General features: G+C 45.5%; 1 protein-coding gene across 9 annotated transcripts in view; it reads right to left on the bottom strand.

Moving 5' to 3' along the window:
* Positions 1-15,382, bottom strand: part of DCTN1 (dynactin subunit 1) — a 39,273-nt gene that overhangs the window by 13,444 nt on the left and 10,447 nt on the right. For 2 of the 9 annotated variants that reach the window (XM_051966216.1, XM_051966217.1), the window contains exons 1-4: positions 12,069-12,322; positions 9,862-10,107; positions 9,552-9,630; positions 9,263-9,297 (exon numbers count right to left, since the gene is read on the bottom strand). In XM_051966216.1, the coding sequence (XP_051822176.1) occupies positions 9,263-9,297; positions 9,552-9,630; positions 9,862-10,107; positions 12,069-12,101 (393 nt within the window). In that variant the 5' untranslated portion in view covers positions 12,102-12,322. Of the gene's footprint in view, positions 1-4,340; positions 4,362-5,853; positions 6,288-8,493; positions 8,515-9,262; positions 9,298-9,551; positions 9,631-9,861; positions 10,108-12,068; positions 12,324-15,382 lie in introns of those variants that run through there. The other 7 variants (XM_051966209.1, XM_051966211.1, XM_051966215.1 and 4 more) reach the window with 7 other exon arrangements.

Below are 15,382 nucleotides of genomic sequence, written 5' to 3'. Positions count from 1 at the left end.
GATCCTCTAGGCTGAGGGACCTAAATTTTAGCAAAACATGTACAAAATCTTTTCTGCAATTCTTGTTCAAATGGATAAAGGCTAGATGACACTAATTAGATAAACCGAAACCTGATTAACTAATTGGATGCCCAAAGTATAACCATTAATATTGTGATGTCACCTGGGAAGGACTTGTTCAATAAAAATGTTCCAGGGATCTGTGCTTGGTCCTAACTAATTAATGGTAGATAAAAATACAGATGGCATTCTTATCAAATTAGCAGTTGACACAAAGCTACAAGAGATAGCTAAAATCCTGAGTAACAAATTCATGATCCAAAAGGATCTCAACACTGGCCTGAATCTAATAAAATTTCAAGAAAATACATATCAAGTCTGATACTTGGATTCAAAAACTCAACTTTACCAGTTAGAAGGCATCATCAGGCAGCAATTCATCTGAAAAAAGATTTAGAGATTCTAGTGGACTACAAGATCCATATGAATCAACAGTAGAATATGGCAGCCCAAAAAGTTAATGAAATATTTGGCAGTTTTAAGAAAGCTGTGGCCAAACAGAAAGATCACAAATTCTGAATAGTGCATTGAATCCTGTCCTCCATGTTTTAGGAAGGATAATGAGAAAAGCTCAAGGTTATCCAGTAGGGGGCAACCAAAATAGTAAAAGACCTCTGAGTTCATGCCATATGGGAATCAGCTGAAGGAACAAGGGAATTAAGCTATCTTCAAGTATCTTAAGAGCTGTATTTGTAGAAGGATTATTCTTGGTCTTCATGGTCCCACACGGCAGAATTATGAGCAATGAATAAAAGTCACAAAAAGAAAAATTTAGGGTTGGTGTAAGAAAAATTTTGTAATGTTTTAGAGCTATGTCCAAATGTAATAAGTCACTTCAAAAGGTAATGGGCTCCCTCTCACTAACAGATGACCACTTGTTAGGAACATTGTAGAGGGAATTATTTAGATGTAGATAGGGCTGGGGAGTTTCTTAGGTTCCTCCTGAATGTGAGATTATCAATACTTGAAGATGAAAAATCTTCACTGATACAATCTCAGAAAAGAGATGGGACTGCTCCTTATCAAGCTCCTATTTATGCCTTTGACCTCATCTCTTCCTGTGTCCTTCAAGGAACTACCTCTTCAAACATGTGCCTCATTCAAGTTTTTACTATTTCACTTACTGGCTCTTTTTCTGCTAACTACTAATGTACCCAGCTCTTCCATATTCCTCATCCTTAAGTAACCTTCACTTGACTTTATCCCCTACTTAAGCTATTATCTCATAGCTAGTCTTCACTCCATAACAAAACTACCAAAAAAGTATGTCTACATTTGTACCTCCACTCTCCCACTACCCTCTCACTTTTCAAATCCCCTTTGTCATTGGATTTTGCATCCCACTATTCAAATGAAACTCCTCTCCAGGGTCACCAATGATCTGTTTGTTGCTGAATTCAATGTTCTTTTCTCAGTCTTTTTACTTCTTGGACACTTTGTGTGGTCTGAAGTTCCTGACTATCCTTTGCTTATTGGATAATCTCTCCTGGTTCTACTAGTCCAACCATTCTTAGTCTCCTTTGAAGGATTATCATCAATGTCCCAATCCTTTTGTGTGAGTGTAGCTCACTGCTCTATCCTGATATTTCTTTTCCCTTCGTGACTTCATCAGCTTCCACAGATGAACCATCATTTCTAAATAACTGATTCCCAAATCTAATTATCAAGCCCTTATTTCTCTTTTGAACTCATCTACATTTATCACCAACATGCTTGCTAACCATCATCATTTTGAAGCAAAAACATCTCAGACTCTGCATATCTAAAACAACTTGTGACCTCCATGAACTTTCTTATTTCTGTGAATACACTACTCTCCTAGTCACCTAGATTCAAAACCAAAGATCCTAAATTCTTCATTCTTCCTAGCTTCTTGTATGCAATTAGTTATCGAGTCATGTGGCTTCTCTCTCCACATCTTTCATATCTATCCCCTTCTCTATTACACCATCTTAGTTTAGGTCTCCATCACCTCTGGTTTGGGCTATCTGAGTAGCTTCTTAATTAATCTCCCTGTACCTATCCTCTCCGTGCTATCACACAACTGTCAAATGGATATTTCTAAAGAATAGGTCTGATCATGTTACCACCCAGCTTTAATTAATCCAAGAGGCTCTAAAAGCTACAATATCATCAAGAAACTTCGTGGATTCCCTGTTGCTTCTAGATGCAATGTAAATTCCTCTCCTGGTCATTGAAAGTCCTACACAATCTGTCACAGCGTTATCTAAACTAATTAAGCCCTTTGCATACTATTTTAGCCATCCTCTACCTGATATTCTCTGTACATGATGTTCTCTCTCCCACCTCCCTGTTTTTACATAAGCTGTCTGTCTGTCATACTTTGAAGTGCACGTACCTCCTCACTCCACTACTTGAAATCCAGATCAAGTGCAAACCTTGCCTGATCTCCCCAGGAGTTAAGACTCCCGCAAGCCAAGACTGCAAGACTTCTTTGAGTTTATTTCGTATTTGCTTGTTGGTAACATTTTCCTCCAGTACAATCCAATATTTGGTTTTGTATCCCCAACGTGTAAGATGGTGCCTGGCCCATAGAAGGTGATTTAATGCTGACTGAATTCTGTTCACCAGACTAAGTAAACCCCAGTTATGTAAACCAATCTTCCTGTGTCATGATCTTCAGGCCCCTAGTCATGCTAGTCTCTCCCTTTTGGACAAGTTCTAGCTTATCACCATGCTTCCTAAAATGTGGTACCTCACAGTGAACACAGTAATCCAAATGGAGTCTGGCCAGAAGAAAGGACAGCAGAACTATCAAATGTCCCTTGTTCTGGATTTTAAACGAGGAATCTAAGATGCTGTCGGATTTTTTGCCTGCCATAGCAGTTCTGATTCAGACTGAGCTTATAATCCAGTAAAACTGTCTGATCTGTTTAAGATCATCTAACTAGGCCTCCCTCATCTTGCATTTGTGAGGTCAATTTACTGAATTCTACTACAGGACTTACAAATATGATTACCAAATTTGGCCTTAATCTTAGATTCAAGTCTTTCAGATCCAGGTTTAGTGCCATTCACCCACTAGGTTCACTGGTGCCATTTTTCTAGGCCCAAGAGCTCTAGACTAGTATTGTGAACAGAGATACAATCAGCTCAGCCAAGGGCTACTTAGCTTTGAGTCAGGAGGGGATAAGATATGGACAAGGAGAAGCCATGGGGCATCCCATTTACCTAGGAAGGGAGTCTCAAAATCAGCGTGCGCTGGGGAGTGGAGGCAAATTAGGGGTTCCTTCCTTCCTCTATACGAATCACTGAACACAAAGACACACATAGTCACTGGCACCAACACTGGGCCACACGTAGATGTTTGAGTTTTGTCACAGAGACATAAGTCACATAATATCTACACAGACATACAATGGATGCTATCACACATGAAACAACAAAAAAAGTCCCATCTTTTCATACACAAATATACATTACAGGAATATAGGGTGAATCACAGACATACATGTAAAGCCCATCCCTACCTTCTGAGGATAGCATCAGGAAGGACATCCCTCCCTCCCTGCCCTTCCTTGCTCCCCATAAAAGTTTCTCAAGGCTCATGATAAATACACATACACCTAATCACACAGACATGTAAAGACATAGGGACATAAAGCTGGCTGTACATGAGGACAGCTCTCCCTCCACTCCTCATAGCCTATAAAGGCTCTTAAAACAGCCATTTCTTTCTCTCCTTCTTGTCTAAAGCAGAAATTCTTAAGTTAGGATCAATGAATTTGTTTATTTGAATATATTTTGATAACTATTTCAACATAGCCAATTCCCTTTATAATCCTATGTTTTATTTTATGGATTTAAAAACATTCTTCTGAGAAGAAGTCCACAAGCTGCTTCAGCAGACTCTCAAAGGGGTCTACAATACAGCATCTTAGCTGCCCATCCTAAAGACTCCTCTTCCAGGAAATATGCTCCAATTAACTTTAGGTGCATCATTGTTTCCTCTACAACCTTGAATATCAGTTATCTCTGAAATGTCTGAGAGACCTTAGAGATTATTTTTCTAACATCATTTTATAGATAAGGAAACAGATTCAGTTTTGGGGGGCATCGTACATAGTAAATGTCCTGGTTGTTGTTGCAAGAGCCTTGTCTCCTAATCATGTACTATTATGGGCATACATACATGTGTGCTGGTAGAGCATAAGTGCATGCTCACACAGTGTACATACATACACACACACACACACACACACACACACACATACATACACACAACAGGACCTCAAAAGAGGCCTCTTGTTCTCTCTCACCTTGGGCCGGCGGGTGGTAGTCTGGCCAGGAAACAGGAGGCAGAGCCAGAAGAGAAGAGATATTCAGGAGAGCAAAAGACAGGAGCAGAGATAGACAGCGGCAGGAACAGTGGAGAGAGTGGGAGAGGAAATAGGGACAGGGCTGCTGTTAGATGGCCAACTCCCCTCTCCCTCCTCCACCCCCAATGAATACCACCTTCCCTCTTGGTCCCTAGTTGTGTTCCAAATCCTCCCCTCACCCAATATAGCAGACCAAAGAACCCCCACTTTAGCCAGATGGTTTCCTCTAAAGGACTCGGTTTCCTCAGTAACCTCGGCTAGCCACAGGGGAACACAGGCAGCAGGTGGTGAAAGAGGCCCCAGAGACCAGGTCCATTAAGACCTTGCTATTCATATTTGCCCTCAGTAATGGAGACCAATCCCTCTGTGACCCTAGCCGCAGATGGTAGAGCTTTCCAGTGTCCTTCTCTTCCTTTTGCCAAGCTATAGGGGTCAGGGGCTGGATAGGGCCCCCTAGAAATCAGGTCTGCTGAGATAGTCCTGGGATATTGGCCTCAGGCTCTCTAGTGACTAGAGCCGAACTTGCCCTCTCAAGGTCCCATCCAACCCCCAACCCCCAATACAGAGAGCTCAGGTATCAAGGCCATGAATATTGAATTAGCCAGAAGCCCTGAGCTCAGCAAGGTGGCCCCAGCTGCAGAATTTAGGCGGGGAGGGGGAAACAGATGGAGAAAGAAAAATGAATACATGTAGAGGGGCTCTAGACCAGACCCCAAAACCCCAGGGATCGGTTGGAATGGGAGATTATATACTAAACCCAAATTTCAACAAGAAGGTGCCACATGGCAATTCTATTTCCAAATCCTTTCATTCCTTAACTCTTCCCCTCACCAGTCCCCAGATTAGATCCCAGAGACAGGCCTGTTCCTAGGGGCCTCTAGAGCCAATGAGGTGCTTCTTTCTAGCTATCCCCTGACCTCTACAACTCAGGGTCACAGAAAACTGAACAAGGGCCTCATCTCCTTTCCCAGGCACGACAGCACCCCCCTAAAACTGGCAATTGGAAGAGAAGAAAGCCCCTAAAACCCATCACAACCTAAGCCAAGCAAGCTCTTACAGAAGGCCTAACGCAGTGCCCTACCTAGGCTCCCCCATCACAGGCAACTTTCTGAAAGCAGACAGCAATAGCAACAGCAACAGCAGCCCCAGCCCATGCACTCCCCGGGGGCAGTACCCCCCGGGGAACAGAGAGCCACAAAGCCCGATGAAAGCCAAAGCCAGCTGAGAATGGAGGTGACAGGTGATGGCCAATCCCTCCCCTCCACTTTCTCCCGACACCCCCCTCCCCCCCATGGCGGGCTGACGGAGCCAGTAACTTGCAGCAGCGGTGGTGGCGGCGGCAGCGGGCGGCAGCAGCAGCAGCAGCAACAGTAGCAGCGGCGGCAGCAGCAGTGCCGACCCCTAGGTAACCACAGTGCCCAAGGCCAGGGCCAGTGGGAGAGGGAGTGAGTACCTTGCGGGTGGTCGGAGCCTGTCTCATCATTGCAGAAAACCAGACAGAGACACAGAAACAGAAAGAGACACCGAGGAATCGGGGAAGGAAGCGGGGCCAAGGAAAGATGGCCGGAGAAAGGACAGAGAGATGGTGGGAGGATGGAGGATGGAGGATGGAGGGAGGGGGAGTGAGAGAGGCAGGCCGGGCAGAAGGGGACCAGCGGAAAGAGGAGGTTAGCGCCTCAGATTCCAACAATGCGGCCTCATCTTCCCAGCCCCGGCGGCTGTGCAGCCTCCAAACAGCTACGAACTCCGGGGCTCCATGGCCCCAAGGCCCACCCCCAACCCCTGCCCGACCCGGGCAGCTCTGTGCAAGGATCAGGAGTAGAGGCCGGCCCAGCTCGCCATCCCAGGTACATGCAGATCCCACGGTCTCAGCCTCAGAGCAGCTGCACCCAGCCCTGGAGTCCAGCTCCTCGTGACGTCATCGGACCCGCCCTCCAAGCCTAGAGGGAGGGGGAGGAGGGAGCCGGCTCCTCAGTCACCTAGCAACACGCAATACCCCCTAGGCTCCTCCCTTCGGACCGCCCAGCACAGCCTCCACTCCCCTACGAGATCTTAACCCTCCGGGATTGAGCAGCAGATGGAGGACCAGAGCTCTCAGAATAGAAGGGGCTACAGACGGAGAGCCGGCCCTGCCTCCATCACAATGCGCTCCCTCGGAAACTTCCACGTTCCAGCTTTCCCCCTTCTTTGTGTATCTGTCTTTATTTCACACAATCTTGGCTCCTCCGTGTAGCATGTGTCTGCCGTTCATCATCCTTGTGCGTGAGCACACACACACACATACACACACAGTTTCCCCGCCTGTGCACATATACAGTCTCCCTTAACATCTGTCTGCTCTTGTTGCTCCCCATCTCCCTTTCCCTCTGTCTCTCTCTCTCTCACACACACAGATGCCCTCCTGTCACATATATGGTCTCCCTCTCTCCACATGTCTGCCCTTCTTGCTCACCATCTCTCTCTCTCTGTTTCCCTCCTATGTCACATATACAGTCTTTCTTCCTTAACATCTGTCTGTCATACATAATCTCTCCTTCTTTGAATCCCAAACACGTAATGTTCTCTCTCTCTTTATGTGTCTCCCTCAGTCATCCTCCTATTTCACTCCCATATGCACACATACATTCTCCCTTTCTTCATGCCTGGTGTACCCAGTTCCCTCCTCTGTTTCTCATAGTGTTTCCCTCCATTCTCCCTGCTCCACCCAGGAACATAGTGTCCTTCTTTCTTTTTGTGGTTCTTTCACACATAACCATTAAAAATTCAAAACCTCCCTCTTTTCAAGGTCCCAAAGAAGCTAGCTCCTATGATAACAATTGATTAAGGAGATTAAAATTCCCCCATCCACAAAGAGATCACCTCCTTCCAGCCCTCACCCGACCAGGACAGGCACAAAGGACAATCTGCAGAAACAGCAGACTTAATTAATCTCCATGACAATGTCCTCCATCAGTTAACTCCCAATTTTTTACCCAGGGCTTTGGGGGGCTTAAGTAGAAATCCTGGCAGAACAGGTACCTCACCATACTTCCAATCTTTACTCTGAAGCATGGGAAAGGGACCTTCATTTTACTCAGAAGCCCTAGACTACTTCCAGAGAGAAACCACAAGGCAAGCAAGAAGTATTGTTTCCCATCTTTGCTTAGTTCAAGATCCTTGCTGTGAGATGGGATAGAGCCCCACTGGGATAAAGATACCGAGGAGAGAAGTTACAACTGCAGGTCCCTAAGCCAGGAATCCAGCAATACTGTATATACCATAACCATTCCAAAAGCAAGCCCTCCCTTTCTCCCCAGGAAGTTGCTCCAAAGCAATACCCTCATGCAGCATTAGTGGGTCCCAAGCCAAGAAATCACAACACAGTACACATGGGCAAGCACATGCGGGTCGAAGGCAGACGGGGAAAAGACCAAAGTGGATCTTGGGGAGGTGAAGGCTAGGCCATGAGACTAGAAAGCAAAAGAATTAAGTTAACATTGATTCCTAGCTCAGCATAACCCCAGTGACTATTGACCATAGACATGATCACAATCCTGTCTTCTGTGAGACAGAGACTTCAGGAAAATGGCCTAGTCCTAAACATTTCTGACTGCAAAGATATATCAGGCATAACTCTAGGAAGGAGAGTTGGTAAGGAAGGGGCCAGAACCTCAAGGTGATATCTAGTTAACAAACATCTATCTAGGGGCTTCTAGCTCAGGGGCTCCTCCTTCTCCTCTCTTTAAAGCTGTTACCTCTGTGCCCAAATGTTCTCCTCATGCCACCAAATCAGGGCTGATTAAGGCTACTCTATGGCTGAGGGATAACCCTTCACCTCTCCCAAGACAATAGGTTCTGCTAGCACCACATCTCCTCTAAGAGCTCGGCTACTGGCTGGAAGAAAGAGGAGTCTATAAGTAAAAACCTGGTAGGCCTGGTAAAGCGGAGCCCTGGGAGGATCAAGGTCGCCCTTTCCTCTGGTCATCTAGGACCCTAGAAGACATGCAAAAGCATGCAGCATCCAGAGGACATGCAGAAGAGCAGGATGGGTAATGAGGGAGGCATGACGCCAGCCTCCTCCCTCCCACTGACACACAACAAGGAGACACACCACCTTCTTAGGCTTCAATCCTCGCTGCATGGGAAGAGGTTCAGCAAAGGACAGAGTTAGAGACCAAATAATTCACTGAGGCCACATCTGAGCCTAAGGGTCTGCAGCAGCCCAGGGATGGTGGGAAGCAGGTTACAGGTGATTACAGGAAGGATCTGGGGGCTAAGACTGCCCCCGACCCCTGCATTTCCTTCCAAAGGAAGGATGCCGCCAAGCCTCACCACCTGCTGCTAGGAGGCCAGAAAAGCTTCTAACACCTCCCCAACTGGCACCCTCTGGGAGGAGAAGAGCTAAAGGCTCCTCACATATTGTATCACAACAAATTCCCAACAAACAAAGAAGCTCCACCCCCATCCCTTGGCCATCAATGTCCGGCCCCAGCCTCCCCAAACCATTTCCAGCATGCTTGTGCTAACATGGGAGCCACACTGCCCAGGGCAAACAACCCACTGTGGATCCCTGCTCCTCAACCCCCCCAAGCCTCATGAGGCCTTTCCAATCCAACCTGCTTCTCTTGATATATTGGAAAGTAGTGAAAACCTTTCTAGTCGTAGAAACTTTTGATGAGCTCTCCCTTATCCACCTAGATAAGCTTCTTCCAGTCCCCAAGACTGACTCTGATTTCCTCTGGGTATCCCTTCAATGTATAACTAGGGATTCCTCAGACCCATCCGGCATGGAAGCCCTCACAGCCCACCCAACCCCCCCCTCCCCCAGGGATCCCACCCCCACCAATTATAACCCTTCAGCCAAGCCCCATTAAGCAACTCACCAGTTTGCTGGCCTTGGCAGATGGATCAGTTGCTTCTGCAAAAAGAATGGGAAAGAAACAGGTAGAAGTAAAAGAATTAGCCATAAAAATTGGGCGGTAGTAGGGCTGAGACCAGCTATGAAATAGGGCTTCAAAGGCCCATAAATCCCAACACTAGTGAGGAAGCCCTGGAGACTTTTGGATATAAGGAGGCAGCCATAAGAAATTGGGAAGTGGGACTGAAGTGAGCTAATAAGGAGGGATAAGCTAGGAGACAGAAGAAAGTAGGTAGTAACCAGAAGATCTATACCTCTCTTGAGAACTTTTGAGGCTGAGGAATCTGGTGTCTCTGGGGATGTGGTATCTGCTCCATCTTCAAACACCTGGATCTGAGGTCATGGAACAGACAGAAACCTCTCGATCAGATATGACTGAGACCACACTCAGTCTCTTCTTATCCAAAAACCTTGGGGTACAGATAGCCTTTCCTATCTTCCAAGCCACAGACCCACTCTATAGTAAGTATGACCAGACTTTCTCTTCCATAACCCTTTCTCCAATGCCCACCCCCTCAAAAGCTGACTAGGGGAAAAAGGCCTGTGAGTTATTAGCAAAAGTACCTGTGACTGGCGGACAAAGATGCCGTGACCCTCTTCACACGTGAAGTACTTCCTTCCCTGGACAGTACCATCATTCTTGCCCTTGGCTTCATCAAGGATCACACCTACCCACTTGCCCGTGGCAAACAGTGTAGCCCCCACATAGGCCACTGTGCCCCGATGGCCCTTGCCGATCACCTCTACTCTGGATCCTACTCGGAGGGGCCGGTTGCTTGTCTCGGCACTCATTCTGCTGCCACTTGGTGTCTGAAAGAGACACAGCCCGAGTCAGCTGTTTCACAGGCAGGCAACACCACACCAGCACCTAAGAAATGTGCTGGACCCCAATTTTAATTCTAACAGGAGATGCTGTTTTTAAGGATTTAAAAGGGCTGATTTAAGGAAGAATGTGCGTCACCCATTCTGAGCTATATTTATAAGTCTGGGCCAGAACCTAAAACCCTGAGGCTCCCTTCAGTACTCACTGGAGATCTCTTCTCCAGTTACAGAATTTATATATAATTTCTAATAAAATATCTAATTAGAAATAAATTTGATATTTGCTAAAAAAAAAAAAAAAAGTGATATCACAACATAGCTATTTTTGGCAGAGTACTGCCTCAAGTGGGGGAAGGAAACAACCCAAGTCAGGCCAAGTAATTCCCCCCAATTATAGCCCTAACCTGAAATACATGGGAATATGAAGTGACTCTCTAGGATACAACTCCCTAACTACTCCAACTCCAACGAAATCACCTACTTTCACTGTACTTGAGACTCTCTGGGCTTCTCTCATTCTTCAAGTCTCAAAGCTATCCTTTCTCCATCCTGAATTTCTAGAGAGCACGTATTTGTTCTTTACTTGCCTAGGACCTGCTAATACTTAGCTCACCCTCATTTTACTTGTAGCCTCCAAGGAGTAAGAGAGTGGGAGAGAGGAATCCCTAGAAGAGACTTTATATTTCTTCTTTAAGCTAAAAAGCTACAAATCCCTGTATTCTTAAATATTCTCTCTATTCTTAAACACATATACAACATTGAATGGACTGGTTATCACCCCAGAAGTCTTTAGTTGAAAACCAGGAAATATGTGCTGGATCAGGTAATGTGCAAAAAAATAAAGGGGGGGGGGGGAGCGCAGAGATGCCCTCAGGACCTCTTAACCTGAAACACATACAAGCTATACACACATAGGCTGACACTGAAAACAGAACAGAAATAGGAAACCAGACTGAATGGATGGAAAGTATCTCTAACCCATGGAATTTAAGGGACATACCACGCCGTACCTGGCCCAGGTTCAGCAGCACACTCTAGAATAGGACAACCCTATACATCAATTCTGGAATTATAGGGTGATTTAAGCCAAAAAAGTGAATAGCAGGGCCTGTTTGGGGCTGTACTCCCTCCCAGCTCCCAGGATGCCTATTGCACTTAGAAATCCCTAAGAGCTGCAGGAGTGAGGCAACTTAGGAAAGAGTGAGCCATCTCCCATTTATCTAGGTGGATGGTCACCTTGAGTGGTGATGGAAGTGGCAGCCAGCCCCTGAACCAGAGAATGCCCAGTGGCTTCTGATGGGATCCACTGATGGTATAAACTGACAATGAAATCAGAACCACCTCTTTCCCCCAATTTACATATGCTGATCCCACAGATATAAAAAAGACTAAGCCAGTGGACAGTGAGCCCAGGATACACTAAGGGAACCAAGGGATGGGTAATCACCTCAGAGGTAAAGGGGATCAAGTCAGGTAAGAAAGGATATAGTCTGTGTCAACCCTCCTCCCAAGGCCCACTCCTGACACAGACCAAGCCAGGGAGAGATGAAGGAACAACAAAGCAGCTCTGAAGAAAGCCTTCATTGTAAATCTATTCTCCCTAGACTCGGGGCCCCCATGATGTCCCAGCCCCCACTGGGGCCTGCAGCCTAAGGCCCAGTGACAGCCAGAAGCTAAGCAGAGCCAAGAGACAGGGTATAACTCTAGGCAAAGCCAGAGCCTCCAGCATTATCGCACTGAGGAGTCTGTCAAGGCTCCACACCAACTAGGCTGGGGGATCCCTCATCAATATCCCAAAGCTGTGAGGTGAGTGATGGTCACAGCCCAGGGCCCAGCCCCCACAGCAACAATGCCCACAAGAGCGCAGGCCCAGGTGGCCCAGCCCGCCCCCTACTCCCCAGCTCCTGGGCTCGGCTGAGGGCAGCCCCTGCCTCCTAGCCCCCACTTACCCGACTATACACATGTCTCTTGCTCTGGGCCATGCTTCTGCCTGGGTTCCTTCCCCGATTGCTCCCCAGACCATCAGACACTGGGCTGAGGGTACTGGGGACCCAAGGCCCTCCAGATTCATACAGAAACCTGCAGGCCTGTGAATAACACTACTTCTCCCCCCCTCCCCAAGGAGTGGAACAAGCGCTCAGGCTGGGGAGGACAAGGGGGACAGCTCCTTGGCTACCAGAGGATTCCTTCACCCAGAGCCTGGATCCTGCCAGCCCAGCTGATGAGCAGCCTCACTCTGCGCTAGTCTAGCCCCAGACTTGTCAGAGAGCTCCCCGGCTTCTGGGTCCTAGTGCCCTTCCATTCACCTGAGCAGAGAAGGGGAGGCAAGGCCCTCAAACTATTTCGCAGCATGACAAACTGGGCACTCTTGCTTCTGAAGGGGATGGGCAGAGTCCCCTCCAGAACATGGTGCCATCCTGGGCTAGTGAAGAGCCCACTTTTGGCGAGATTGCCATCTCTCTCAAAGTAAAGTTTTCTTAAATGGTCAAAACATAGGAATGGTTTTCAAAAGAAAAAATGCGAACTATCAACCATTTAAAATTTTTTTCAAAATCCTACACCAAGATTGTCAAAGACGGTAAATGAAAGCAAAAGAGTGATAGAAGCCCTGTAGGAATATGGGCATAATATTTCTGGTAAAGCTGTGAACCGATCTAGTTAGGGGAATGATCTCAAAGTATGCAAGAAGAGTTGTTAAATTATTTAGACTCTTTGGCTCAGAAATCCCAGTATTGGGTTTATACATCAGGAGGAAAACCAGAATAGGAAATACCCCCAAAAAATAAACCAAAAACTCTAATAGCAGTAGCAACTGTGATAACTAAGGTAGGAACAAACCCTGGGCCCAACAAGAGTAGAACAGCTGAAGAAAATATTCAAAATTAAGGGTAAATAAGGAAACAAAGGAAAACTTTTTAGAAGGGATTAACAGAGCAGCATGACACGATTACTTTACAATGTGAGGAAAAACAACCAAGGCAACAAACTCTGGGTCAAGTAAAAGTACTCTGACAACCCAGGAGTGATTAAAGTTGAATAAGTGCCCCACCCCCTGCCTTTTTTTGTTAGCAATGGAGAAACAGCTGGTGAACTACAAAAGCTGAAAGTGACAGGTAGGCACATGTGCCTGCTGTGTTTGGGAGGATGGGAGTGGGGGTTTGAACACTTGTTGAGAAGTATTTGCAAAAATATGGGTGTTCCTTCCCCCTCAAAAAAAATCTCAGTAAAAAATGCTTTCTATTTCTCTGCCCTCTAGGTCTTTGCTCAGCCAAAAGAATCAAGCCAAACGGGCCTATCAGGTCTCTCCAGCCAACTCGGGACTGGTTAGTGGTCAGTATCAAAGCGGCCCCGGCACTGAGACAGCACAAGGAAAAGTTGGACAGGAAGGATGCTTACCCTAAACCCCATTCACCAAGTAGAGCCAAATGCTTAGAAAGGCATTGTTATTTGATCTCACCAAACTGGAAGAGAAACTCTAGCAAATGGAGAATACAGTAGGAGCCTTCCTAAGAAGGGACACCTGGCATCCCCCATTCAGTCAGATCAATAGCAGCAGGCAGTCTTGGGGAATGCAGACATTTACACAAAGTTCAACCCAAGACCCCTTGAACTACATGTTCCTTGTGAGTGCTTGGCCTACCTTCCCAGGAGAGCCATTCATTAAAAAACTCAGCTGCCTCAGCCGCTGACTATCATTAACTATGTGACCTGGGCAAATCACATCCTGCACTTCAGTTTCCTCATCTGTAAAATGAGGGGATTGAACTAGATGTTTTCTGTTCCCCCAAAAGAAGAAAGTTAAGATTCTGAGCTGGAAGGGAACTTGAAGATCCCAGAAACATAGATTTAGAGTTTGAAGGAAACTTAGAAGGCATCTAGCTCTATACCTTCATTTTATAGATCCTGCAACTGAGGCCCAGAGATTACTATTAATCACTGTAATCAGCAACACACCTGAGCTGAGTCCAGATCCATCCCCATTCCCAAGATGGAGGTGTACATCTTCCTCATCTCTACTTATAATAAATTCCTGGCTTCTTTCAATGGTCAGTTAAGGTGCTACATCCCAAGAGGCTTTTCCTTACTCTTCCCCCCCAGCTCTAGTGTGTCTGACTTTTTGTGATTATGTTGTCAGAGAGGAGGGGGAGTTGAAGGGTTGTTAGCAGAGAAACTGGAGTGATTAGACATTTTTCTCTAGCTCATTTTGTAGATGAGGTAACTGAAACAAATAGGGCTAAGTGACTTGCCCAGAGTCATACAGCTATTAAATGTCTGAGGCCAAATTTAGAATTTCCTGATTACAGGTTCAACACTCTATCTACTGAGCCAACTAGCTGTTTTCTCTTGGAATTAATTTTTATTAAAAGAAAGATTCCACATATGCACTCAAATACTTATAGCAGTACTTTTTGTGAGAGCAAACAAGAAACAAAGTGGATATCCGCTGACTGGGCAATGGTTAAATAAATTATTAATAAAATATTACTCTGCTGCAAGAAAAGATAGATAAGAGGAGTATAGAAAAACATAAAAAGACTTCTTTGAACTGATGCAAAATGAAGCAAGCAGAGCCAAAAAAAAAAAAAAAAAAAAAAAAAAAAGACAATATATACCAAGAACCCCAAACAATTGAAAATGAATGTTACATGTATTGGTCAACCTGCCATCTGGGGGAAGGGGTGGGGGGAAGGAGGGGAAAAGTTGGAACAAACGGTTTTGCAATTGTCAATGCTGAAAAAAATGCATATATCTCATAAATAAAAAGCTACAATATAATAATAATAAAAAAAAGAAAATGAATGTTATAATGTTACAAAATTATAAACAAGTTTGTCCCCAAAGAAAAGATAAAGAGCAACACCTTTGCAGCAGTTGAAGAGTAAGAAGGAATGAACGGTCCAGGAGTGGGACTACTACATATTATATCTGGATTGGGTTTTTTCTAACATTTTAATTTGGCTGAATTTCCCCTCTCCTTTTCCTCTTCCTTTTTTTTTCTTAGAAAATTCTTTGTTATAAGGGATAGCTCCCAGAGAAGAAGAAAAGAGAGATTAATAGGGGAAATCTAGGTAATGTAAAAAGAAAGCAACAAAAAGTTATTTTTGAAAAGAAAAATAGCCATTTGATTTGGTAGTTAAGAGATAGTGATTTTGGAAAGAGTAGGATGTCAGACTAACGAATTTCAGGTAGACACAGAAGGCCACATGCAGCACTCTGCCTCTCAAAAGAGATCTCTGAAAAAGCTGAGAAGGAACCTGAACTT

This window comes from Antechinus flavipes, chromosome 6 (assembly GCF_016432865.1).
Source record: "Antechinus flavipes isolate AdamAnt ecotype Samford, QLD, Australia chromosome 6, AdamAnt_v2, whole genome shotgun sequence".
Classification (NCBI taxonomy): domain Eukaryota; kingdom Metazoa; phylum Chordata; class Mammalia; order Dasyuromorphia; family Dasyuridae; genus Antechinus; species Antechinus flavipes.
This window is presented reverse-complemented; position numbering and strand designations above follow the sequence as displayed.